Source organism: Saccopteryx leptura, chromosome 3 (assembly GCF_036850995.1).
Source record: "Saccopteryx leptura isolate mSacLep1 chromosome 3, mSacLep1_pri_phased_curated, whole genome shotgun sequence".
Lineage (NCBI taxonomy): Eukaryota > Metazoa > Chordata > Mammalia > Chiroptera > Emballonuridae > Saccopteryx > Saccopteryx leptura.
Genome location: NC_089505.1, coordinates 107,035,558 through 107,062,669, shown reverse-complemented (window position 1 = coordinate 107,062,669; position 27,112 = coordinate 107,035,558). Strand labels below are relative to the sequence as shown.

Sequence of the window (27,112 nt, the reverse complement as noted above, 5' to 3'; positions counted from 1 at the left end):
ACAGGGCAGGGCAAGATTCCAAAAGATCTTGAACCCCATGGGGTTTCTGAAATCTGGATTGTCAAAGGATTGTGAGTGGAAGAGTGACACTGTGATTTCTGAGCTTTAGAGTAGAGAATGGACTTGAGGGAGAAACTGGGATGAGGGAGACCAATGACTATAGTATTCTACAACTAGCGGTGACAGTAGCTTCCTTTGTTGAGCACCTACTATGTGCGTTAGGCATCATACTAGGTGCTTTTCCTAAGTTATCACCTAATGCACATAGCAGGTGCTCAATCAGTGGTAGCCATTTAGAAGTTATTATTATCCCTCTTTTATAGATGAGGAAATGGAGGCTTTGAGAGATCAAGTGACTGACTGCCCAGGGCCACTTGGGTTGGAATCCGAGTCTGGTCAACTCCAAAGACCTTGATGGTGCCCAGGCCAGATGGGAGGGTGTGTAATAAAAACAGTCTCAGGCAAAAGGACATTGATCTAAAGTTCAGGAATGGAGAAGATAAGGTAGGTTTCAAAGATAATTGAGAGTCAGATTTTTGTTTTGTTTTGTTTCACCCTTTAAATAAGTTTATTCACACACATGGAGGATATAGTTACATTATTAAGGTTACAAAGCTGTTCTGGGGCCAGAACCGGGCAGACTCAGCTGGGGAAAGGGCACTGTTCCTACAGGGTAGTGGCTGCAGGAGGGAGGGAGGGCAAGGTCTAAAGTTCAGTGTGCCCAGCAGCTCTGAGGTCCCCTGTGATCAGAGGCACAGCTAGGGAATGAAGGAGGGTCGATGTGAGCGTCACCTGCATCCAGTATCTGACAACTGTGGGGTTAAAAGTCTCCAAGGAGCTAAGAAATATACCCCCCACCCCCGCAAACAATAATGTCAGAGTGCCCAAGGATCACAGGAGCCAAGGAAAAGAGCTCCAAATGGTCAAAGCTGGAAGAGTTTGAGCACCAAAAATAAAGTAAAGTAGCATTGTAGTACAACCCAAAGTATAGAGTAAAATATCCATGAGTCCATGCTGGTATGAATGACAATGAATGAATGATCAAATAAATTATATAAATGATTAGGAAGAGTCAAATTTCCCATAAAAAAAATTCCAAATAACTTATGTAGATATTCTACCCTCAAGGAGGTGGTGCATACTCCCTTAGTGCTTAAGTGTGGGCTGCTCATAGTGATTTCCTTCCTCAGGGGACAGTGTGGAAGGGAGGGCCAGAGTGACCTGCTCAGTGGAGAAACCTGGCAAGCACCACCTCAGTCAGGTGAGCAGGTCAACATCAATATGATAAGTCAGGCTGATACGATGTGTGTTCAGCAGCAGCTTGGTCAGGGCGCCAGCAATCCCTGGCAGCCTTGGAAAAGGTCTGCTTTTCATAAACACAAGTATATCCGCCTGAAGCAGCCATAGCTCCGGTTTACTCCTGACTGTGTCTGTTCATGACCTTGGGGGGGCGGGGATCAGGAGCCCTAGAACACCTGCTGTCGCCTCAGCTACTAGGAGCTCAGAGGCACAGGAAATCCAATCATTTCAGCTGTGGCCCAGGACTTAGAGGACAGCCATATTCAGCGGCATCTCAGGAGGGCTCTGTTAGAGGCCCAGCAGTGCCCGTGCACTTGACCGGGATCCCCAGCTATAACTGTGCACTGTCCAGTGGCAGTGGGCATGACCTTAGTGAAGAGGAGCAATAGTGTCTAGAGAAGATCCCAGCAGCTGGGGTCAAAGGGACACTGACATCTGCAAACATCATCAGAGCCCTGCTGGTGGCCCCAAGGTCCATCTTTAGGCAGGGACCGAGCCTTGGGACACAGAGTTGCATGTACTGTGTTCTGAGACCTCTTGCTTCAGGACCAGAGGGTCTGCTTCTGGTTTCCCAGTTCATGAGGTCAATAACCTTGAACATGTCCTCCAGCAAACTGGAGAACTCCTGCCAGAGGCAGGGTCAGGCTTGTCTCAGTGGAGCTGTGGACAGCCATAGCAACCTCCAGCCGAGGAGCCTGCTGCCGAGGGGCGGGGCAGGGGCTGGTTCTGGAAAGCGTGGTTCCTCGTGACTTTCTGTTCTCCGCCCAGGTGTTCATGGGCTGCTCAGTGGGGCCCAGATCAGGTCTCTCTTTCCCTTGATTCCACAGCTAGTAAACTAGGATGAAGAATGTCACAAAAGCACCTGTGGAAAATGAACTTTTAAAGTCCTCCTTCCCCCTCCCCAGCAGTGGGAGAAACCAATTTACAAAAGTCAGTCCATTTTAGGGAGGCAAGACTGAGAGCTTCTCCCTAATTGAATCTAGCATTAAGCCTACGCTTAACATCATATGTGAGACGTTGTCCACGTCTAATGAGTATTTAATAATACTCTTTGAAAACCTTATTTCTTTCCATCTTAAAACTCTTAAAGCAGTAACTTTGCAGTGGAGAAGTCTGCAAAACACTATCTTACCATGTGATGAAGGTTACTGTCACCTGTGATATCATGTGGCTATCACATGCCCTGTTATGATATGAGGAGAAGGCACTTCCCTGTGGCAATCTTGCCCAAAACCCTTAAGACCAGTTTAATCAGGAGAAAAACATCAGAGAAACCCAGCTTGAGGAACACTCCACAGAATGCCTGAGTATTACTCCTCAAAACTGTCAAGGTCATGAAAACAAGGCAAGATTGAATTAGTACAAACCAAGGGATACTGGGGAGACACGACGGCTGAAAGCCATGTGTCCCAGAGCACCACATGCAAGTAAACACACAGTTTCAGGCACTACACGACAGGTAGACGTAGTGTTTCAGGGACCCTGAAACAGAAAAAAAGACATCAATGGGAAAACCGGTGAAATTCAAATAAAGTTTGTAGTTTAGTTAAGAGTGACATACTGATGTTGGTCTCTTAGTTGTGACAAATGTACCACAATAATGTAAGATGCTAACAGTGGAATGAAATGGGCGAGGGACATCTAGATCTCCATGTGTTATATTTTCAGCTTTTCTGGGACGTAAACTTTCCTTTTTTCTCTTTGTTTCTTTCTTTGTTTCTCTTCCTCTCTTCCTTCCTTCCTTCCTCCCTCCCTCCCTCCCTCCCTCCCTCCCTCCCTCCCTCCCTCCCTCCCTCTTTCTTTCTCTTTCTTTCTTTCTTTCTTTCTTTCTTTCTTTCTTTCTTTCTTTCCTCTTTCTTTTACTAAGTGGGAGGCAGAGAGGCAGAGACAGACCCCCACATGCACCCTGACGGGGATCCACCCAGCAAGCCCCCTACCAGGGTATGCTCCACCCATCTGGGGCTGCTGCTCTGTCGCTCAGCAACTGAGTTATTTTAGTGCCTGAGGTGAGGCCATGGAGCAATCCTCAGCACCCAGGGCCAACTCGTTTGAATCATTTGAGCCATGGCTGCAGGAGAGGAAGAGAGAGAGGAGAGAGAAGAGACAGAGACAGAAAGAGAAGGGGAGGAGGAGGGATGGGGAGAAGCAGATGGTCACTTCTCCTGTGTACTCTGACTGGGAATTGAACCTGGGGCCTACACTCTACCCCTGAGCCAACCAACCAGGGCCAGTAAACCTATTTCAAGAGAAACCATTTATTAGAAGGACCCACACACACACACAAAAACCAAACACTTTTTCCTTGGCTTCCATGATACTGTGCCACTCACTGTATTATTCCCACATGTGTGTGTGCACTTCCTTACTTACTAAATGACAGCTATCACATTAGGTACTGTGAAATAAGTGGACAAAAAGGCAGACTCAGTCTGGTTCCTGCCCTCATGGGAATATAGTTTAGAGCAGGAACTTTGGATTGAGTTGGACTTGAGGTTGAACCACCAGCTCTGATTCTCCCTAGATAGTGCATGATCCCAGGTAAGTCACTTCATCTCCAGAAACCAGTTTTCCTCCTCTGTGAAAAGTGGATAATGATGTCTACTTTATAGTATTGACGTGAAGATTCAATGAGATAATATACAAAAGTCCTAACCGGTAGTAAATGTTCAATGTTTATTAAAGCAACCATCTGACACACGGATCGTGTCTGCAGCCTCCCATGAAGTTGCTCTTTCTCCAGTTTCCTTCTTCTATGGAAGGAGCTTAATGCAAGAAACAACCAAAAATTAAAAAAAAAAAAAGAAAAGGTAAATCCTGGTGATAAATAAGTACAGGCTGCAAAAAAGAGGAGCTATCATGAATTAGTGGAAGAAAGAGCAAAGAATTTGGCAAAGGGCAGTGGGCCAAACCCTGGGCAAAACTTTACTTTGATTACTTTTTATGATGATGAGACACTTAGAATATCAGGAGGAAGGGAGGCTGGCTGGGTCCCTAAACCAACTCTACCACTTACTAACCTTGGGCAAGTTACTCAATCTTTCTGTGCCTATTTCCTCGTCTATAAAATAGGGGGAATAATATATTTACATCATAAACTCGGTGTAAGGATTAATATAGGTAATTCAAATATGTAAATATAGGATTAAGATAGGTAAAACATTTGGACCAGTCTCTGGCTCAGAAGAGCACTATATGTGTTACCTATCACTGCCCATTTATCCCCCATACCATGGGGTGCTCACAGCACCTCCACTCTCCCCATTCTTTGCCCAATGGTAGGAGATTTCCATTATCCAAATGGACCAGAATAATAGTTTACTTGGGACCTGGTCAAGTCTCTGCCACAACAGCTAGTACATTCCATGGTGTGAGGTCTTTTCACTTAAAAAAAAAAATTTTCTTTAGAGCATTAGTTGAATGTCATTGGTAACATCCAATCTCAAATCTTACCTCATTTGTGACCCTGACAGTTTTGAATATGGATTACATAACAGCTTCCTTTTTTTCCCCTTTGTAGTGCCATATTTTAAAGAAAAGATTTAGATTTACAGAAGAAAAAATTGAAGATTAGTACAGAGAGTTTCCAAATACCTGGCATTCAGTTTTCCTTATTAACATGAACTTGCCTTTTAAATTCAACATTATGTCTTTGAGATGCATCCATGTTGATATATAGATCTAATTTATTCATTCTAACTGCAGTGTAGTATTCTATTAACCTGGAAGCTTCTCATGGTCTCACATTATACATGTTTTAGTGCCGGGAGTTCCATCTTCCTCTTAGTGAGGTCTATCAGATCCTGAGTTCGGCAGCAAAAATACTTGCATAGTAGTAATGTTATAGATGTCATCTGGTTTTCAATGTTAAGAATCAATCTGCAGGCAAAGTATGGCAAACTGAATTACCTTTACAGAATAGAAAGTACATGCTATAAACCTTGACAAAGCAAAAGTAAAAATTGAGTTGATGGAGGAAGGCAGAAATGGGAAGGGGAAATTATTCATTTTGCGCAGAGGAGAAAAAAAAATACAATCTAAAGAAGAAATAGACATTTAAGACTATTATTCAAGTGATAATTGTAACCAACAGAAAAACAAAAAAATATGTATATAAAAAACTTGCGAGGAGAAAGGGAAAAGGCTGGTTAATGAAACCACCATGGCAGGGAATCAGTAGATACCGTTAATGTTAATAAATCAAGTAACAAGAGTGTGAGCCCATTATTCACAGTTATGAAAGTAACTTAAATAAAAAACTAGGCAACATAATAAAGAAAAAAGAGAGAGAGAAAGAAAGAAAGAAAGAAAAGGAAAAAGCCAGGTTGTTCCTCAGTTGGAAGTAAAAGGATATTTAAAAATTTTTATTTCTAACTTTTACATTTTGAATGTGCATTTTTACCCATATGAATTATATTTTTATTTTTGAGATAATTAAAATCATAAATAATTAAGCGAAAATGCAGATCTGATTCTCACATTTCCCTAGGGGTTCAGGTGATTTCAGTAATTCCCCGTCACCCTAAGATCAAGTTTAAACTCTCAGACAGATTCAAGGCCCTTGACGACGGACCTTTGGCTTCAGGCAGTATCTGGCTTTAGAAACCCGAGGGATAGGCACCTCTTCCGGGAAGCCCTCTGGAGGGACAGTGCGCCCTCTGCTGGTGCCAAGACGTCAGCACGTCTGGGCTGCGGCCCCTTGCGTATCATCGGAGACTACGCCCTCACCCCTCACCCAGGGCTCCACGCGTCACGTGATTCCAGCCCCCTTCCCAGTTGGGGGTAGAACGCTGGAACGGGGAGCTTCTGGACGGTTGGAGCCGGGTTCCCTGAGCGGTAGGGGACTCCCTTTATCAGGCCTAGGAACCTGTGTGGGGTGTGGGCAGGCGGTGAGAATGAACCCCGCCCATATCTGCTCTGTAAGGACTGGTTTAGAGCGGGGCTCTTAGGTCGGAGAGAATGTGGCTCTTCCACTCCTATCTGCGTGTCCTTTGCTGAGTCACTAAACGTCTCTATCTCAGTGACCTCACCTGTGTGAAATGAAATAATGCACAAAAGTAAATATTTAATAACTGGTAACTGTTACTATTACATCCCAATTAAGCAAAAGAGTAAACCCTAAGAGATGGGAAGACCCTAAGGTCGCTGTAGCTGCTTGGTGGCAGGCCTCTGCTCCCTCGCGTGGGGTGCAGGTCCTGCTGGGGTGCTTCCGTCATGGGGTGCGGTCTCAGGGTCCTGTGTGACCTCCAGGCCTCAAGAGTGGGCAGAGCCGAAGGGTGGAACCTGGAAGGGAGGCTGTCTCCCATGTTCCTAACGGCCTGGGGTCCTCAGTGGTCCGGTGAGTCAGCCCTCCACGATGAAGTCTCTTCTCTGTCTCCTCACAGGGCCCACTCTCTGCTCTTGGCTCCTTTAGGTGGACCACCTGTCTCAAGAAGGGGCCGCAGAGCGCTCCAGCACAGAGGACCCTGTTCTCAGTGCCCGAGGCAACTGTGGGCTTTTCCAGGAGGACATGGAAGAAACTAGCTCTGTGTCCTTCCCTCGGGCGAGCCCTGGGGCCCGAGTTGGGGCTGGCAGAAGGAAGAGGGTGCTCAGGGAAGAGGCCCATCGAACTATCAGCTCCCAGGCTGGGGGTGCTCCTGGGGCCAGCCTGGAGGCCGAGGCCCACATGGTGGTCCTGGGGCTGCAAGCTGCAGGACGAAGCCAGGACTCGGTGCCTGGCCCAGAGCTGCACGTCCAGCTGCCCACAGTGCCTTCCCAGGGAGGGTCTTGGGCATCCAAGAGGCTCCAGATTTCTCTACACAACATCTTAGATGAAAAATGGGCCAGGAATCTTTGTAGCATGTCTGTGCGTCTCCCAGGGAGAGCTTTGGCTGGCAGGGAGAGGCCAGCAGGGGTGGAGAAGGCGAGCTTCCCCCAGTCCAGAGAGGTCAGAGAAGGTGGAAGAAGCCCCACCTTGAGGAAAGAAGAACCCCCCCAAAGGGAACTGCCATCCTTACAAGGCCCAGACCCTGTGCGGGCAGAAGAGAAAAGCAAGAAGTGTAAGGCCTGCTCAGAGAGTAAGGAGGGGGTTGGTGGCTTCTTGTGGCTTGGTCAGGACCCTGGTAGGGACAACACCCAGGGTGTGGGAGATTCCCCCCAAGGTGCTAACTTGGAGTCCTTGGGAGGCCTTTCCAGTCCTCTTTCTCCCAAGGACTCTGGGGCTGGGTCAAGAGGTTCAAGTGGGAGTTGTGTGGGATGTGCCTCAGGGACTGAGAAGGTCAAATATTTGCTCGCTGCAGGGGATGGAGCCCAATTGGGCAGCCCGCACGACCCTGGCGAGTTCTCACTGCCCAGTGGAGAGGACACCCTCAGGCCAGTTGCCCAGGATCCTCCACGGAGCCCGGCGCTGTGCCTGGGAGTGTCTGGAAAGGCCTCCACAGAGTGGCAGGAAGCTGAGCAGGTCACTTTGGGGGCTGGTGGTGATGATGGCCCTGCCACCGCATACAACCAGGAGGATCTGGAGACCAAGGCTCAGCCAGTGTCCAGGCGGAGACTGAGGCAAGGACTCATGGCTCCCGTGGACACCCCCGCTGGCTCCCCAGAGTCTGCAGACAGCAAGGCTTGCTCAGGCTCGTTCATGGGGCAGAGAGGATCCAAGTGTGCTAAATTGGGGAGGGGCCCAGTGCCCCCTGCCGAGGGCCAGGGCCCAGACAGAAGCCCAGAGAACTTCATCCAGGACCAGGCAGCGGCATCCAGCCCGGGAGTCTTCCCCAAACTGGTAAGTTGAGGCTGAGAGGTTGGGCTAGGAAGGACCAGCCAGTCTCTCAATGTCGTGCTTGGTGGTGGAATTTAATAGAGCTAAGTGGATGGACTCTTAGTGACCGTTATCCTGCACACCTGTTTCATACATGACTGAGGCCCAACAAGTCAGGAAACAAAAAATAAACTACTTTTGCTGACATTTTGTGAGGGATCAGTATCTTCTGGAGCTGGTAAGTCCTGGGTTCAAATCATGCATCTGCCCACTTCCTAGCTGAGTGACCTTGGTATATATTTTAACCTCTCTGTTTCCTCATCTGTAAAAAGGAAATACTAATTTCAATTTAATGGGGTTGCTCTGAGGATTAAATGGGATGATGGTGTAAAATAATGTGCCTAGCACAGAATATGGCACAAGGTAAATTAATTTATGTTAAATTGGCTTTTGTGTTAGTGTCAACAATAGCCCTATAAGATGGGCATTGGCTCCATATTTCCAGATAGGGAAACTAAAGCTCAGGGAAGTTCACCACATTCTTCAAGTTCACACACAGCGAGGGAGTCAGTGCCTGGCCATGTTCCCTGTATTGTCCTTTTACTTATAGTAATTGTCATTTTATTAATAATTATGGCTGACATGTTTATACACCAAAGGCAGAAGGTGGTACTACCTGTTTTTAATGTACACTCACATAGTCGAATATTTATCATATTTGTTGAATATGTATTGTGTGCTAGACGCTTTTGATTGAATCTTTATATGAAGCCCAGAGAGCTAAGGTCACAGGCCAAGAGTCACACATCTGGTAAATGACAGAGCCAGGACATAGCTCAGGCAGTCTGTCCTGAGAACTCGCCACACTGCCTACTTGTGCATCTTCCCTGCTGGAGAAGATCACTACTGGGGAATATTACTGCTGTTTCTGTCAGTGATAGTATCTAGCCTGCCTTCTGTATGATGAGTACTGTTCTAAACACTTTATCTTCAATTTTCCTAACAACTCAGTGAAGTATATGCCATTGATATGTACCCATTTTACTGATGTGGACACTGAAGCTCAGAGAGATGAAATAACTAGTTCAAGGCCAAACAACAAATTAGTAGAACTGATAGAGGAACCAGTGAACTATCTGTGATTTACCACTATTTGGTGATATAATTCCATTAGAATGCAATTACATTGTCTTTGTAAGCATCACTCAAAACCTTTAAGTTTTAAAAACAAACTAATGTGTATTTATCATAGAAAATAAAGAGAAATAAAAATCTTTAAAATGTTGACATTCAAATGTCCTGTTGACATTTTGGTATATGTCCTTTTCCCCATCTTTTTCTTATGCATATATATCTTTTCTTTGCCCGGAAATCAGATCACATGTGGCAAATTTTATAACTTGATTTTTTAGTATTTAAATATTTTTTTCACAATTAATTGTTAGCACAGAATGAGGAAATCCCTCTCATTGCCTCCCGACCCCATTGCCTTTTGCCTGGAGAGAACCACTGTTAACAGAGTCCTCCCAGTCTCCTTTCTTTGAACTTCTGGATATATGGGGACACCTACATATCGTGCCTTCTTATCGATAAGTAGGCTCATACTACGCCTCATTGTTCTGGGACTTGTACTTTGTTTATTTTTCACATGCTGTATGTAGTATTTGTTCATTTTTTTCAAGGTGATACCTATTGCTCTGGTGAATCCCTGAGTCCTGTATCATAGCAGTGACAGACATATTTGTCATAGGCCCTGCCATGACTAGAGGATGGGCTGGGACTTCCTTTTCTCATTTCCTGTCTCTTTAGCGAGGTTCAAAGCACAAAGCCTCGAGGCCAACAGACTGGTATTGGGTCCTGGCTTTGCTACTATCTGAGTTATAAAGGCAAGTGACATCATCTCTCTGGCACATCTCATAGGGTGGTGGTGAGGTGCATGAGGTGACATGTGCTTGACATTTAGCAAGGTGCCTGGTGCAAGAAAAATGCTCAACAATGTTACCTGCTATTGACATCCAGTTTTGTCCTGCTCTAAGTAACACTGGAGTGAACATGGCTGTGCATCTGGCTTTTCCGCATTTCACTTTAGTTTCTTGGGCCAGGTGCCCAGAATCGGGATTCCTGGGTCCACAGCATTTTGAGGGGCTAGTTTGAACTTGAGGGAGAGCCAGGTGTCCACCTGCCTTGACTGGAAGCAGCCGTGGCTGCTCTGGCCTCCAGGCACCATCCTTGACTCTGCGGCACAGTCTGGCGTCCCACAGCTTTCCAAATAACCGGTTGCCATGGCAACTGGTGCCAGCTGCAGGAGAATTGAGGCCAGGCATGACAGGGACGGGTGGGTGGTTGAGGTCAGGGCTGAGTAGGGTGTGGGCATAGTGTCCAGCTGGTCTGAAGCCCCTTTTAGGGCCCTCCTACCTTCTCCTGGGCAGCCTGGCTTGTGCCAGGGGCAGACAGAGGGATTCAAAGTCAGGCTCAGTTACTTTAGAAGAGAGATTTTTATTCTCTGAATCTTAGTTTTCTTTTTTATGAAATGGGGAGTCAGCTGGGCCCCAGAACTGCTGGGAATCTGGTATGTGAGGTTGGTTGTGTTGTATTCCTCTGGCTTGAAGTAAACTCTTGCAAGGGTATGGGGAGATGGGTGAAATGCCATTTTCTTCTCTGTCCTGAGCCCCCACAGTGGCCAGTGACATCTAGAGCAGCTTTGTGAGTGGCAGGGGACATGAGGAGTCCCCTGCTCTGCCCACCACAATCAGGGAGGGACAGAGCTTCTCTGCCCCCCCCCCCCCAGGTTTCCCCTCAGGTGTCCTGTGTGTAGCTGCCAAGTGTCAGGAGGTTGGAGGGAGGACTATGTCTTTCTAACAAATGAGCAACCTTAGAATAGCTCTTTTTATTGACTTCTTATTGTATACAAAGAGCTTCATATATGTCAACATCTCATACTTAATACTTACCATAGCATTAAAGGTCAGTGTTAATAGCCCTGCTTTGCTGATTAAGGAAACAGGTTCAGAGAAGGTAAGTGATTTACTCAGGATCACACAGCAAGTAAGTGGTGCAGCCAGCATTTGAATCCAGGCCTATAAGACTTCAGAATCCATGCTCTGAGCCAGGCTGCCAAAGGCCTGGCTAAGGGGGTTAGATTTGTATGGAACTTTATTATAATTTGTTTAACAAGCAGGACATGGGAGACAAGTCACCAGAAAGTCACGATACAGACTGAAGACCCTGGAGACCCAGAGGGCAATTGCATCTTCCCTGGGGAGCAGTGGGTGGGAGGGTTTTAAGGCAGGGTGGGGCAGAGGAAGGGGCTCTCTGAGCTGGGTCTGGGCAAAGGAAGTAGGTGTCCAGCATGTAGAACAGGTAGGAAGAGAATACCAGGAGGAGGGCAGGCAGGTGCACGGTCTAGAGACAGGAAGCAGGTTGGAGCCCTACATAGTAAGGTCTTTGCTTCTAGTTATTTTTTTCCTTAAAGTCTATTTTATCTGATATTAATATATGTAGCTACAAAACTGTATTTTGGTTGGTAATTGCCTGTTCACATATTATTCCATTTCTCTCTCAATCTTTTTGCATTGCTGTGTTTTAGAAATGGCCTTATGAATATCTTATAATTGGGTTTTCTTTTTAAAAGATCTGATAATTATTTTTATTTACCTGAAGTATTACTCCATTTACATTTGTTGTAATTATTTGAATCTAACTTAGTGTCTTATTTTGTGCTTTTCATATATCCTAAATTTTCTAGATTTCCCTCCCTTTTGTTGCCTCCTTTTAGATTAATTTTTTTTCTTATTCTATTCTTTATCCCTCTAGTAGGTTGGAAGTTTTCTATGTCCTGTTTATATTCTTTTGCTGGCTACTTTAGAAATTTTAACACAAATACTTAACTCGTCAAAGTATACAGGTAATTACTATCTTTATCTTCCTCTGAAATGATATAAGAATCTTGGGATGCTTTAATTCTGAGCATGAACCTTCCCAATTGATGTAGTGTTGTTAGCCAGTGAATTGGTCCTAAGTTATTTTTTAATCCCACAAATTACACACTGTTGTTATAGTATCATAAATCAATGTTTGTTTAGATTTCACAATATATTTATCATTTTCTTTGCTCAGAATTCCTCCTAGCTTCTCAGCTTTTCTATCTGGGGTAATTTTTCTTTCTTCTGCAGTAGGTTTATCCTTTAACATTTGGTTTATTGAGAAAAGGTAAATTATAAAAAAAAAACAAAAAACCAGTAACTTGGTTTTCTCTATGATATATTTATTTTAGCCTCATTCTCAGAAAAGGTCTTGCCTGGGTCCATAATGATAGTTATTTTCTTTAAGCACTTTGCAAATACCATTCTATTACTATCTGTTAGCTGTTAGTCTAATTGCCTTTCCTTTGTAAGTAAAATGCCTTCTGGTGAGAGGCATTATAGAGTAGTGGTTACAGTTGTGGCCTCTGGAATCAGACTGCCTGGATTTAAATCCTAGCTCTGGTTTACAGCTCTGTGACACTAGGCAAGCTGATTAACCTCTCTGTGCTTTAGTTTCCTCTTCTGTAAAATGGGGGCAATAATCATTTCAGTACCTGGCTCATGGGGTTGTGGTTTTTGGTGCTATTAAAGTGTTAGCTGTTATTTTTTCTCTTTAATGCTCTTAGGATCTCCTTATCATTGGTGTTGAGCAATTTCACGGTGATTTGTCTGGGTGCAGATTTACTTTTACTTATCCTGTTTGAAATTCATTCAGCTTTTTGAATCTGTGAATTGTTGTCTTTTATCAATTCAGGAAATCCTTAGCCATATATCTTCAAATATTACCTCTGCTCCATTCTCTCTCCTCTCTCCTTCTGGAATTTTAGATTAATCAGCCCTTTTCACTCTGTTCTTTGTGTCTCTTTGTGTTTCACAGTTTCTGTGTTGTGAATAGTCTCAATAGTTTATTAATTTATCTTCTAGGTCACTAACTTATTTCAGCTCTGTCTAATATGCTATTAAAGCTATATATTGAATTTTTCATTTTAATTACTGTTATTAGATTTTTCATTCCCAGAAGTTGCATTTGATTCCCAACCAAATCTGCTTAATTGTTTTTTAAATTTTATTTTATTTGTTTATTTTTTATTCCTTTTCCAAGTGAGAGGAGGGAGATAGAGAGACAGACTCCTGCATGCGCCCTGACCAGGCTCCACCCGGCAACCCCCATCTGGGGCTGATGCTCTGCCCATCTGAGGCCAAGCTTGCAACTGAGCTATTTTTAGCACCTGAGGTGAGGCTCCAAGGAGCCATCCTCAGTGCCCGGGGTCAGTGCACTGAACCAATCAAGCCATGGCTGTGGAAGGGGAAGAGAGAGAGAAAAAGAGAGAGGGAAGGGGAAGTGGGAGGGGTAGAGAAGCAGATGGTCACTTCTCCTGTGTGCCCTGACTGGCAATTGAACCCAGGACATCCACACGCTGGGCCTATACTCTACCACTGAGCCAACCAGCCAAGGCCCACTTGATCATTTAAAAAAAATTTTCTTTTGCATTTTGCTCATATGTCCGACTCCTTTTGTTTCATTAAACATGTTATACATATAGAGTTTGTATTCTGGTCTGATAAACCCAGTATCTAAAAGGCTTTCTGGTCTGATAGCTGCTTGTCATTTGGAGCCTCATAACACTACTATACAGACCCCTGAAACGGGGCCAGCTAAAAGGTTTTAAATTGTGAAGGGCTAGTCTTATATCTTTCCTGCTTTCCTTCCCAGACGCCCCATTTTGTTTATTACCCCCTCCTTCTCAATTTATTTTTTTGAAAGGCTGATTTAGTCCCATGGTTTAAAAAAGAAAAGTGAAAGGTCTTCTTCCCAGCTCCCAGTCCCCTTCCTATTGGCAGCCTCGGTTATTAGGTTCTGGTGCACACTTCCAGAGATACTTGATGCAGATTCAAGCAAATACAAATTTTAAAATTCTATCTTTTTAACGCAAGTGGTAGATCGCAACATACATTGTTCTGAACTTGTTTTTTAGTTTAAAAAGAAATGTTTCTGATTATAAAAGGAAAATGTGCTCATTTTGAATAACATAAGTACCCAAGTGTCTACAAGTGGGAAGCAAAAGTCCCCCTGGAATTTCATTCCCCAGAGATAACCTCTATTATGCATCTATAAATATATATTTACATAAAGGGGCTTATGCAACAAATACTATTCTGTCAGCATTTTTTTTTCTCCTAATAGTACACCATGACATCTTTTCACATCAGTCAGGGCTTCTGCATAGCTCAGCAGTTAAGTGCCTGGGCTTTGAAATCAGACAGAACTATGTTCTAATCCTAGCTCTGCTGCTTAGTAGCAATGGGACTTTTCAGATCCTCTCTGAGCCTCAGTTTCCTCATCTATAAAATGGGGGTACAAATAATACATACCTCATAGTGTTATCCTGAGACCTTCATAAGATCGTGTGGGATGTGCCTCCTCCAGGGCCAGCTAACTTCTAAGTCCCTGGTGAATGTTAGTTTTTACTATGACTCACCTTTTTAATGGCCACATAGAATCCATAGTATGATGTATGACTGTGTTAACCATCCCCTTTGATGGACATTAGATTGCACTCAGTTTTGTTGTTGTTGTTATTGTTATAAATGCCACAGTGACTACATCTTTCACCTCTGAGTGTCTTTTTATTACTCCTGCAGTGGGTCAATGGGTCCTGCATTCTAATCTCTGCATTCTCTTTCTCTTCAAGGAGGAAATGAAAAGACCCCATGGGGTGAAACATGTGTATTACGTACGTTTTAACTTTTTGTTCCTGCTATTCATGCTCCCTCTCTCCAGGTGGGGTGGGGGGGTCCTCCACAGTAGAAGCAGTCCTAGCCCCCAGCTGTCCCCCTCTAGGGCACCCTAGGGCTCCCCACTTCCTCCTGTGATGCTGGAGCTCAGACTTCCAGTTTCCCCCCAGACTATGGAATCTGACCACTCGTGATAATTTATTCAAGGATTACTTTTCAGACCCATTTGCTTTCAAAATAATTCCCCATAGCTTGCAACAAATTAAAAGAATCAAAACATACTTGAAATGGAATAAAAGCTTAAAGAAAGCAAGAAAAAGGGAAGGAGAAAAGGAAATCTTGTTTCAACAACCCCTCCTTCTCTACCGATCTTGGAAAGGTGCAACTGTGAGGCTCAGAATTAACACTGAGCTTCCTGGCAAACCACAGCAAAAAGGAGAGCAGGGTAGATTCTGTAGCTCATTAGAAGGCCAAAACCCACTCTGCACCGTGAAATGTCCCAGCTGATAAGATGCGCCTCTAGTCAGGAAGGTGAGAGGGTCCTGTTAACTCCAAGTGTGTCTGAGAGTGAGAGGGGAGGGGGCGAGGGCGTGATGAAGACAGGCTCCTTGCTTGGGATACAGGCCAGACGGTCAGCTAGCGTGTATTGAACCTACTTTGTGGCAGGCCTTTTGTAGGCATTGGGAATACAGTGGGGACCAAGACATGTCCCCTGTCCTATGGACCTTACAGTCTGGTGGGGAAGAGCGACATGAACAGCCACAGGTGAGCGCTCTGAGGGGAGGAGCGGCGTTCACACTGCTCAGTATTGAAGTGCTCTTCTCCCCGTGCAGCTGGATTCCGGGGCAGTGATCTACCTCCTGGGGGCCGTCAGCCATGGCCAGGCAGCGGGGCTGTGGCCTCCAAAACTGGAGGCTCTGGAGAACATGATGGAGGCCAGCTCAGCCTCACATGCCCCGAGGCCCAAAAGGAGGGAAAGGCCTAGGGCCCGGGGCCCCACTGGGTGCCAGGTACAGAACAGCTTCTTCATGTTGGTGATGCTGCTTAATCCCATTGAGAGAGACACCTTCACACCTGATTCACAGAGATGCCATTGCAGCCCAGAGAGATGCTGTGACTTGTTCATGGTCACACCGAGTGCAATAGCACGAGGGTTAGACCACTGTCCGGCTGGCCCGTGGGCGGTCCGTGTACTCTTCCTCCTGTGCTGCTGAATTCAGGAGCTTGGCTGGAGCGAGCCAGGGTCTGGGCCTCCAGAGCATTTGGAGAGGGAGCAGTCGCCCGCCTTTGTTCCTGGCCGTCCCAAGTTCTTCTAGTTGCTTCCCTCAGGAGGGACAGCATGGGGCTCCGGTGGCCTCTCTGACTGGCCTCTCTGACCCCTTCCACCATCTTGGAGTGGCTCCCTGACCCTCAAGGACCCCATTTCTCCCCCACATATTCTTGCAGGAGGGGCTTTCCTGTTCAGGAGGCCTGTGCTGAGTGTCCAGGGGTGAATGCTTCTGCCCCATCACATGGCCTTCTTCCCTGGAATGGCGGTCAGGGAGAATGTGGGAATGGGGGTGTGACTGGGGGAAGAAGCAGTGTCCCTGGGGAGCTGGGAGGCTGGGAAGCTGGGCCCAGAGACATGGCCTCATGTCCTTACCCCTCCCCCACAGTGGGGCCCAGTGAAGGCTGAAGAGGAGGAGCCCGGTGAACAAGACTGGGGAGAGGACTCAGGTCAGGGGCCATGGAGGGTGACCTCAGCTGCCACCGCTCTTCCAGGGTCTGGTGGGGACTGCACAGGGCTCATGCCCAACAGTATCTGGAAGACTGGATATGTCTTCTCTCTGTCCTGCCCCTGCCCCCCTCCAATCAGCTGTAGTTCTTTCTTAAGGAGGCTGGGGTTGCTGGCTGCCTGGGCTGAGCTCTCAGACAAATCCGGAGACTAGGTTCCTGAGAGTGGGCCCCTCCTTTGCCTGCCTAAGCCCCTCAGCAGGGAGTCGCTCCCTCCCCTTGCCCCTGAGCATCCATGGTGACCCGTGACCCTATTCCCTCCCACAGCTCAGCTTCAGCTCCAAAAGGAGAAGCTATCCTTGGATATGGGGGTACGGGACACTGTGGTCCGGGTCCTACAGAAGGTGCTGTGGAATCGGTAAGGCCTTGTTCCCCGCGTCCCTGATATCCCGATGGGCTGCCACCGCCTCCCTGGGCTGTGCCATGTTCTAAGGCAGTGGTTCTCAACCTTTCTAATGCCGTGACCCCGCAATACAGTTCCTCATGTTGCGGTGACCCCAAACCAAAAAATAATTTTGGTGGCTACTTCATAACTGTAATTTTGCTACAGTTATGATTTGGAATGTAAATACCTGATATGCATTATGTATTTTCCGATGGCTTTAGGCGATCCCGCCAGGGTCGCGACCCACAGGTTGAGAACCGCTGTTCTAAGGGCTTCTGTGTGTCTGTCTAACCCATTTTGTAGCCGTGAGCGCACTTGCCCACACAAAGAGTGAGAAGAGAGCTGAAATTTGACCCTGGGTCTCTCTGGCTTCAAGGTGATGCTTTCCCATTAAGCCACTGCTGCTTTCGGCGTCTGCTCAGGTCCTGTGGATGTCACCCACAGCAAATGTTTTCAGACATAGAGACTTGTGGTGGGAGCATCTCAGAGATCTGATCCCACAGCTCTCATTTACTAATGGTGAGACCAAGGCCCAGAGAGGGCAGGACTTTGCAAAAGGCACCCAGCAGGAAAATGATTACAACCAGGGCTAAGCTCTGCCCTCTGCCTCAGCTGATGCCTTGCCCTCTCCCAGGCTTCCTCCGCTTTATACATCCCTCAGTTCCACTGGCCAGGGGTGGAGCGGGAGCTGAGCAGTCAGATCTTGCTTTGCCACTAATAAGGTGGCCTTGGGCAAGCCCCTGTTCTTCTCTGAGCCTCAGTTACCCCTTCTGTAAATGGAGAATGATAACACTTATTCCTCACAGAGGTGGGGTGAGAATTAGTGGGCTCACATAGGAAAATGCTCTGAATAGAAACTGGAGTTGGCCTAGAACCTGCTTCCCACCCATATCTGTCCCTCCTGGGCTGAGTGCCTGGTGGATAACCTCACAGTTCAGTGTCATAGCCCTGCCCTTGCCCCCACAGCCTTCAGGAACTCCCAGACCTGGTGCCAAGTGTGGAGGTGGTAAAGGGCATCGCTGCTGGCATCGAGGCAGCCCTCTTCGACCTGACACAAGCCACCAACTGCCACTACAAGGCCAAGTACCGCAGCCTGCTATTCAACCTCCGCGACCCCAGGAACCCCGTGAGCAGGACTTTGTGCTGGGCTGGGCCCCCGTCGGAGGCACAGAGACTTGGCAGGATGTTGGGGTGGAGGCTTTCGGAGCCATGTGGTGCAGCCCCGGCCCCTGCCCCTTCAGGACCTGTTTCTCAAAGTGATTCATGGAGACATCGCTCCCCACGGCCTGGTGCGGATGAACTCATTCCAGCTGGCCCCCCAAGAACTGGCCCGCTGGCGGGACCAGGAGGAGAAAAGGGTGAGCTGTTGGGTCATGTCAGGACATGGGAGGAGGGGGTGTGGGAGGGGTGATGTGAGTGTGGAGCAGGAAGAGAGAGAGCAGAGCGAGGAGGAAGGTGGTGAGACATGGGGAATATAAGACAGAGAAATTCAGAAACGAGGAAACAGAAACAGCAGGCAGATGAGAAAGCCAGAGAGACTCCACCAGAAAACTTCAGAGAAGAGGCAGAAATGAAAGGGATCAGGGTGGAGAGCTGGGCAGGGAGGTGGCACGCCCGAGAGGTGTTGTATTCCACTTGCTTTTCTGTGGTACTGGGTTTGGGAGGGGGTGACTGGGGATGATGGTCCAGACTCTGGGTCTGTGATTGACATCCACCATCATGGGGAATAGACCCTCTGTGGTCCCTCTATTTTCAGTCCAGGATCAGAAGCCCCAGAAAAGGCTGGAAGTCTTCCTGGTGCCCCAGGTGGGGTGAGGGACCCTGCCACACCTATATTTCACGGTTATGTCCCCATATACCCTGGGTCCATTGGTCTCCCCCTACCTGGGAACTGTTCAGGGACAGGGAAACCGTGGGCACTGAGCCAGCTTTGGGGATGCTTGTGTAGTGGTTTTTGTGGCCCATTGAGAGAGGGAAGGACTAATCTAGGGAGTGGGGCCAGTGGGATGGGGTGGTTGCTAAGGCTCCTGTTTTGGTAGACACTGGTAGAACTGATTAGAATTAATAACTAGAACCTATTAGGTGAATCTGTCCACTATAGGTTGAACTTCTGTCCAGGTACTGTGGGGTACTAGGAGGCAGGACCAGCTGCATAATTTATGGGGTCGATACTGAATGAAAATGGAGGGTCCTTTGTTCAACAACTATTAAGAATTCCAAGGTGATGACAACATTAAGCATGGGGCCCCTCTAAGCACAGAGCCCTGGGCAGCAGCACCAGAGCCCATGCCCAGGAAGCCAGCTCCACCAGGGAAGATAGGACCTCTGCTCTCCAACGGTGGTTAGAAGGGGAGAGAGAGGTTTTCAGGGAACATTTCATATCGGATAGTGTTGATCAATAATAAGAATCACAAGTATCCTTTACTATGAATTAGGCTCCAGGCTAAGTACTCTACATATGCTGTTTAATGCTTGTAATTCCTAGAGAATAGATAAACTGAGGCTTAGAGCAGGAAAATACTTACCCAACATTACTTTGTGGGTCTTTATTTAAATGGTCCAGCTGGCACTCAGAGCCTGTAGTCTTCCCAGGACAGAAGGTGGAGTGCAGTCAGAAGCAGAATTGACTTGTGGGTAAAGGTGAACTTCAAGAAGGCTTCCTGGAGAAGGCAGGGCTTGTGTTGGAAGGTGAATGAGTGGAATGTGGAGAGGTAGGGCTGAGGGTAGAGGGCTCTCCAGGTGAGGGCAATGGCAGAAGCAGAAGTGTGGGGAAGGGAAAGGGCTGGCGGGGAAGAGGACCACAGGAGAGGGGCCTCAGGAAGGCCAGGGAGCACTTGGGTTCTTGGTGGCTGGAGACCCGTGACACCAGCTGAGCTTGGGCTGCTCTGCCCTACCAGGGCCTGGAGATCATTGAGCAGCAACAGAAGGAGCCAAGCAGCCTCCCAACCTCCAAACTGACCCACAAAGGTGAAGTCGAAATCCTGCGGGATACGGACCAGATGCTGACCCTGGAGGATCTGGTGGTAAGCAGGAACCTGACTTGGAGCTGGGCAGGGCCTGTGCCCAGGGACCCCACTCCTTGCCTCACCAGCTGTGTGGCCTTGGGCAAATCACCTGACTACTCTGAGGCCCACAGCCTTCATTGTAAAGCCCGGTAATGATCTACCGCACAGGGTCCAAGTAAGCACGGGGCGAGACAGCTGCCGATACAGGGCCTGGCAGCTCCTTTTCAGTGCTGGTCCCCCTCCTTTTGGTCTAACCCCGAGGGACCCTATGTGAGCGGTCCTATCACTGCAGTTTCTCCAAACTGGAGACCTTCTGACCAGATACCAGGTAGCACTGTTCGAGGCACTGTCTTCGTGCATGTAAGGAACAGAGGCTTGCTCTATTCAGCAGGACGACTTAGGAGTGCTCCAGGCAGGGAACCACCCAGATCGCAGGGCAGTTGGTACAGAATGTCCTCTTACCGCTGGGAATCTGCACCATCCTCATGTCTGTCCTGCTCCTTCCTCCTGCTTGGCCCCTCTGTCTTGCACATGGCCTAACATGGTGGCATAGCAGCCCCGCAGTCAGTGAACCCAACAGCTCAGCATTCTGCAGCTGTCAGAGCTCCCCCATGGCTCCTTTCAGCCACTCTCAGAAGATGTCTCTGGCTTTTGTTGAGGGTCCTGTGGGTCAGATGTTTACTCTAGTCTAATCAGTTGTACGTCCAGCATGGGGAGTGCGGGAAGGCCCCTTGAGCCATGTTCACTTCGGAAAGGCCAGTGAACGTGACAGACAAAAATCCCTGCTCCTCCCAACTAATATCCAGGCTGACAACCAGAGCTGCTGCCTATGCAGAGAGGAGCCCTCAGGGGTGTGGCTGCTCCCCAACCAAAACCAGTCTGCATTCCCTGAATGGATTGGATGTAAATGTAGGGGTACAGCTAGGAAGACCTGGAGAGAAGAGAGAGAGAAAGGAAGAGCAAGGGCATGACAGAGTAGAGAGGGAAAATAACACACAACAGTCTTTACTCCTTATGGAAACACCTACCATGTGTTCCTTTTACAAACAGTGCCTTGGCTCTGGCCAGTGGCTCAGTGGATACAGCATCGGTCTGGGTGTGCAGACATCCAGGTTTGATCCCTGGTTGGGCAGGAGAAGTGACCATCTGCTTCTCCCCACCTCCCTCTCCCTCTTCTATTCCTCTTCTCCCCCTCTTCTCTTCCTCCTGCAGCTACTGGCTCAATTGGTTCAAGCATGGTCCCAGTCACTGAGAGTAGCTTGGTTGAGTGTCAGCTTCAGGCACTAAAAATAGCTGGGTACTCGAGCATTGGCCCAAGACAGGGTTGCTGGGTGGATTCTGGTCGGGCGCATGTGGGAGTCTGTCTCTCTATCTCCCCTCCTCTCACCTAAAAACAAACAAACAATGCCTCATTCAAATCTCACAATGACCTATAAGATAGGTGATACCCATTTCCTGGGTGAGGATCTTGAAGCCATTTGCCCAAGGTTGCCTGGCTAGCAAAGAGGGAGCTGAGATTTGAAGCCAGGCTATCTGACTGCAGAGCCTAAGCTTGACATTACTCTGGAGGTCGTTTATAGGGCAAGAGGAGTTTAAAAATGTGGAATCTTCCTAAAGCAATGTTTGTTTTGTGTTTCAAGCTGTTTCTGTTATGAGGAGGAAAGATGATTTGGCAATGGGCATCCAGAGTCTTAAAACTGTTCGTTCTCCCTGATTCTGTCATCTGCTTCTGAGAACTTGTCCTAAGGAAATAATGGAAAGTTTAGGAAAATACTTTCTGCACAAGGATATCTTCAGTACTGTTTGTAATAGTGAAAACCTGGAAATGACCCAATCATCTAGCAGCTGTGGTGATGGGTGTGCACTGCCATCCACCCCATCCGTGTAATATTTACAGGGACTATCTATCATGCAGGTGCCTCTGCTGTAATTCATGGACAAAAAGAGAATACAGGCATACCTTGTTTTATTGTGCTTTGCAGATATTGCCTTTTCCCCCCTGCAAATTGAAGGTTCGTGGCCACTCTGCATCAAGTAAGTCTGTTGGCACCATTTTTCCAACAGGCTCAGATGATTTTTAACTAGGATTTTTAAACAATTAGGTAATTTTTATTTGTTTGCTTTATTTGAGGAATCTCAAATTTACTTCGGTGACATTGAGATACATGATCATAGTGTCTTCCCATGTTTTTTACTTTGATTTATTTTTAAAAAAATGTTTATTGAATTTATTGGGGTGACATTGGTTAATAAGGTTATCTAGGTTTCAAGTGCACAATACTATAATACATCATTCGTACATTGATTTGTGTGTTCACCACAAAGAAGTATTTTTAATTAAGGTATGTACACTTTTTTTTATACCTAAAGCTATTGAACACTTAATAGACTACAGGATAGTGTAAATACAACTTTTGTGTGCACTGGGAAACCAAAAAGTGCATGTGACTCACAGTATTACAGCACTTGCTTTTTTGTTGTGGTCTGGAACCGAGCCGTGGTGTCTCTGAGGTATGCCTGCACAGGCTGAATATTTCATCCTAGTATTTTAGTAAAAGGATCCCTAAAGCCTGTGTAACGAAAAACTATTATAAAGGAATACCCAGGATATTAACTGTTGTCTCTGAGTGATAGGACAAAGGGTGATTTTTTTTTTTTAAATTTTTAAATTTTCTGTATTTTCCAAATTTTCTTTAATAAGTTCGGAGTACTTTTGTAACAAATAAATATATCATTTGGAAAAATAAAACCACATCCCTGAGGCTTTCTCCTCATAGAGGGCTCCTGACTTCCCAGCTGCCTGTCCAGTCTACCCCCTCTCCTCCTGTGCCTCGCAGGGGCCCATGATGACGGGGAACTGCAGCCCACTAGCCCGGCCTGTCGTATCAGAGGACTCCGCGGAGCAGCAAGAGGACTGCCGGGAGCAGCGTGAGCAGCACTTCTTCAACCCCGGCTGCCACAGCTACAAGGGTTGTGGAAGACACAGGAAGAGCACAGGAGTGGGGGGCAGGCGGGGGCTGAGTGTGGGGTTCGACAGTAACGGGGGCGTGGCCTGGGAATAAGGTGCCAGGCCACCTCAAAAACAACCTGTTTTAAACCCTGGCTCTAAAGCCCTGGGCTGGCTTCAGGCTGGCTCACTGCCCGTTTCAGCTCCTGCCTCTGATGTTTGTAGACTGGAAACCCTCGTGTGAGCTGCCAGGCTCCTCCAAATTCAACAGAAGGGTGGAGGAGAATGTCTTCCAGAGAGCCCCAATTCCATCCTCTGTGTCCTCTCTAGAGATGCCACCAGCTGGGGAGAAACCTCCAGTGGAGCCCCAGAACAGGTGTGGGGTTGGGGACAGGGAGGTGGGGGAAGCCACCTGCCAGGACAGCAGATACAGTGTGGACTTTTCTTATGTGGCCTTGGACAATTCTCACCTTCTCTCTGGGTGTCAGTTTCCCCATCTGTGCAGTGGAACTAATTATTTTGGCCTGCTGGTTTCCCCCTGCATACCGCCATGCTTGGCCCAGTGTTCTAGCACCCACAGTGGGGACACCGGGCCTTCTTTGAAAAGGAGGTGCCAGGGGAAGCCCTGGTGACTTGCTCGCCTGGCCCTGACCCTCTCTTCCTCCCCATAGGCTCCAGATGCCTGCTGGCCCCACAAAGGCCCTGCCCAGTCAGCCACCTTGGGAGGGGGCTCTGGATATGTTCTCCATCAAGCAGTTCCGGGCCAAGGCCCAGCTGGTCTCAGGATGCAGTGGTCAGCTTATCATGGTACTACTGCCCTATTCGCCAGAGACTCCCTCACATACTGGCCAGCCCAGTCAGCTCCTCACTCATTCGTTCATTCATTCATTCATTCATTCATTCATTCATTCTCACTCAAAGACCGTCTCTGTGCCTGGCCCTATACTAGGTAGACATGGGGCAGATGAAATACCAGCCTCACTCCTGCAGAGACGCCCATGGGTCAGGGACTCCCTGTGATCCAGTGCATAAGGGAAGGACACAGGAGACAGGGCTGTGCCTCCTTGGCTGAGAGGAGAGTTTAAGAGTGATTGTTAAGTGACTAACAATCAACTTAAAGTGTGGAATGAGGGTGGGAAGTTAGAGGAGGGAGGGGCTTCTGAGAAGTTGTAGGAGATTGGCCAGGATAGGCTATATAGGCCACCAGGGGCAATTAGAGCTTCCTGGGCAGCCACTGGAGGTCTTAATAGACTGTCTGCCCATCCTCCTCACCACAGGCTGTGGCCTTCAGGTGGCTGGTATTGAGTCTGCCCTGAGTGGGTGGGAATCTAGGGGGATGATTGACCATGCTACCTGCCCCCAGGACCTGCCCAAGGTGATCCGCTCAGCAGGCTGTATCTCCCCCAATACCATCTGGGACCTTCTGGCCAACATCAGCGCAGCCAAGGCCAAGGTAACTGTCCAGCCTGGGGCACCACCTCTTTTGCTAGCGCTATATCCCCGGCCCTGTGCTCCCTTTCTTTGCCTTGGGAGTAGAGGCCTCGTGGAGGATATTCAGGTCTAGTTCCCACTGACCGCAGGCTCACTGTGTGACCTGGGCAAGTCCCTGTGTTTCCTTCTCCAGAACATGGGGACACACTTCCTCACAGGGGTTTAGATGAGATCAGGAGTGTTTGCAGGAGTGAAGGATGACTTCTAAAGCTGCTCTCCTTCCTGTGGCTGCAGGACATCTGTGTGGTCAGACTGTGCCCACAGGGGGCTCGGGACACCCAGAACTGCCACCTGCTCTACTCCTACCTCAACAATAAGCAGTGCCACGGCCTGGCAGCTGTGGAGCACATGAGGGTGGTCCTGCTGCCCCTGCCTGCCTTCCAGCCCCTGCCTACCAGACTGCGCTGTCTTGGAGGCCCAGGTGAGTATCCCGATGTCCATGCCAGACCCTGCCTCCCCATACTTGGTGACCAGATGGGGCATTGTTGACACAGCCCCCTGTGTGTCTGTGGAGGCAGGCACATCTCAGAAGGGAACTTATGAGACAGGAAAATGTGATAACAAAAACAACGGTAGCTCATGCTTGTATATCGCTTGCTACACATCAGACAGTGTTCTAAAAGCTTACTTGTGAATTCAGGTACTCCTCAAAATAATCCTAGTGGAATGGTACTTTAGTTTCTTCACTTCACAGGTGAGCAAACTGAGGTAGGGTCAGACCATCCCTGTCTACCCTCAGCCAGGTGAACCCTTTCCCACAATGAGAGCAAATCTCCTGAGACAGGTTCATCTTCCCACTTTCTCTAGCATCTCATGAGCCCCCCACCTCACGGCTGTGAAGCTCTTCTTGGGGGTCTGAAGCTTCTGGGGAGCTCTGCATTCTCTCCTGCCAGGCCTTTGGTCTCTCCCTTCTCCTTCTCCAGGCCTGGAAACCACTCACTCAAGCCTGCTGCTGGCTGTGCTGCTCCCGAAGTCAGGGCTTCCAGAGACAGCAGAGTCCAGCCTCTTGTTGGGGAAGGTTCGCAAGATGGTTTCCTTCAACAAAAAAGTGAAGATAAGATGCTACCAGCCAGATATGGCTCTGAAGGACTCCCATCCCTCAGGGGATACCCTGCAACAGAGCCAGAACAAAGGCAACCAGGCTCTAAGGGGCATTTGTACCTGGCAGAGGCCTGCTAGAGGCAGGGGGAGACTGTGGGAAGAACCTGACACCTGGCAGGGTCCTGAGCAAGTGCAGTCTTGGCATCCCTACTCAGTAGCACCAGCTGGCAATGGCCAGTACCTCCACAGGGCATTCTGTCCACAACAAACCCTGCTCCGGCATCTTGAATCCCTGGTGACTATGAGCCACCAGCTCCAAGCCTCCCTGAGGCCTGCAGGCCAGGAGCTCCTTCCTCAGTCACCTGCAACCTGTGGACTTCTTGGCCTCTTTTGCCAGCCCCCTGCAGCTCCAGAGCCCCCTGCCCCAGCCCCTGGCTCCTCTTTGAGCCCAACAAATGGAACTGGCTCTGAGTGTCCCTCCCTAGAGAGACATGACCCTCATTACCCACCAGAAGAGAGGCTTTAATTTCTTCACCAGTGCCAAACCCTGAGCTATTCCAGGGAGAGACAGGGGAAGAGGAGGGGGAGGACCAGCTCAACCCACTTCCCCCTTTTGAGTTTCCTGTTCTGTGAACTGCTTATCGTTGATTTTTGGTTCAATAAAGACTTTAACAAAGTTGAGACTGCGTGCGTCTGCTGGCTGGGCAAGAATGACCTTGGGCTTGGCCAGATGTGGGTTGGGGTGGGTGTGCCTGTGAATTTTGGTGCACAGATATAGCTGCAAAGCTAAAGTGCTGGGATGGAGGAGGCAACCTGGCCAGTTGCCTTGTCTGAGGTTCTTAACCATTATGTGCGTCAGGTCACTGCTGTTGCCATGGTGGGTTCTGGATGTAGGAGGATGAAGAGGTAATGGGAGAGAAGGCAGGACTAGGGTGGGGAGAGAGAATTAGGCTTTGGAAGGTGCATAGGCACCTAGAGATTGTTAGGGAAAAATGGGAGAGCAAGTTGCAATTGTTTTAAATTTTTTCTGTTACCAAGATTTTTTTCTTTGGATAGTTGGGGTGGGGGTTGGAAGACTACTACCATAATCCCTGTGTGTCTCTGTGTGCATCTGTGAGGGTCTCTGTGTGTATGTGCCCATGAGCGAGTGTGTGTGTGTATCTGTGTGTGGGTATCTGTTGAGGAAGTAGGGAGATCCAGAAAGGATGGCTCCTCACTGTATCTCTTGCCAGCTCCTGAACACTGGGTCTTAGCCTGGCAGATGGACATTCAGGCTGGTGATAGGGCTGGATGGTGCTGCTTTGCCTGGGGCCTGGAGTGAGCTACTAACAGCAACTACAATTATAAAGCACATCAGTGGGGATGTGCCTTGGGAGAACTGAGAGGAACTGCCCTTTGTTGCCTACCCCACACAGAGAAGCAGGGCCTGGCTTGGAGAATTACTCCCTGGACCCCACCCTTTGCCCTGGGGCTTGAAGGGGTGTACCCTTGCCCACCCCTTCTCCAAGTCTACCTATGTACCAGCCTTACCCTGGGTCATGCTGGACTGGGAAGGACGGGGGGTTGGTTGTTTGGGAGAGTCCCTCTTCTCGGCCCCATGAACTCCGCTCTGCCCTACCCGCGGACGACAGCAGAGGGGGCCCTCGGCCTTGGGATGGAGGTCGGGGCTGGCAGGACTGAGGC

At 48.2% G+C, this 27,112-nt stretch overlaps 1 protein-coding gene across 1 annotated transcript; it reads left to right on the top strand.

The window, feature by feature from the left end:
• The first annotated feature begins 414 nt into the window (after window positions 1-414).
• Window positions 415-25,955, top strand: SPOCD1 (SPOC domain containing 1). Its single transcript, XM_066372641.1, is given in 16 exon segments — window positions 415-504; window positions 6,681-6,714; window positions 6,717-8,053; window positions 14,745-14,786; window positions 15,621-15,797; window positions 16,443-16,503; window positions 16,828-16,918; window positions 17,912-18,071; window positions 18,187-18,303; window positions 19,843-19,968; window positions 22,788-22,920; window positions 23,123-23,273; window positions 23,569-23,704; window positions 24,261-24,350; window positions 24,623-24,809; window positions 25,312-25,955. Coding segments are annotated over 16 exon segments (3,576 nt in total).
• Window positions 25,956-27,112: the final 1,157 nt, after the last annotated feature.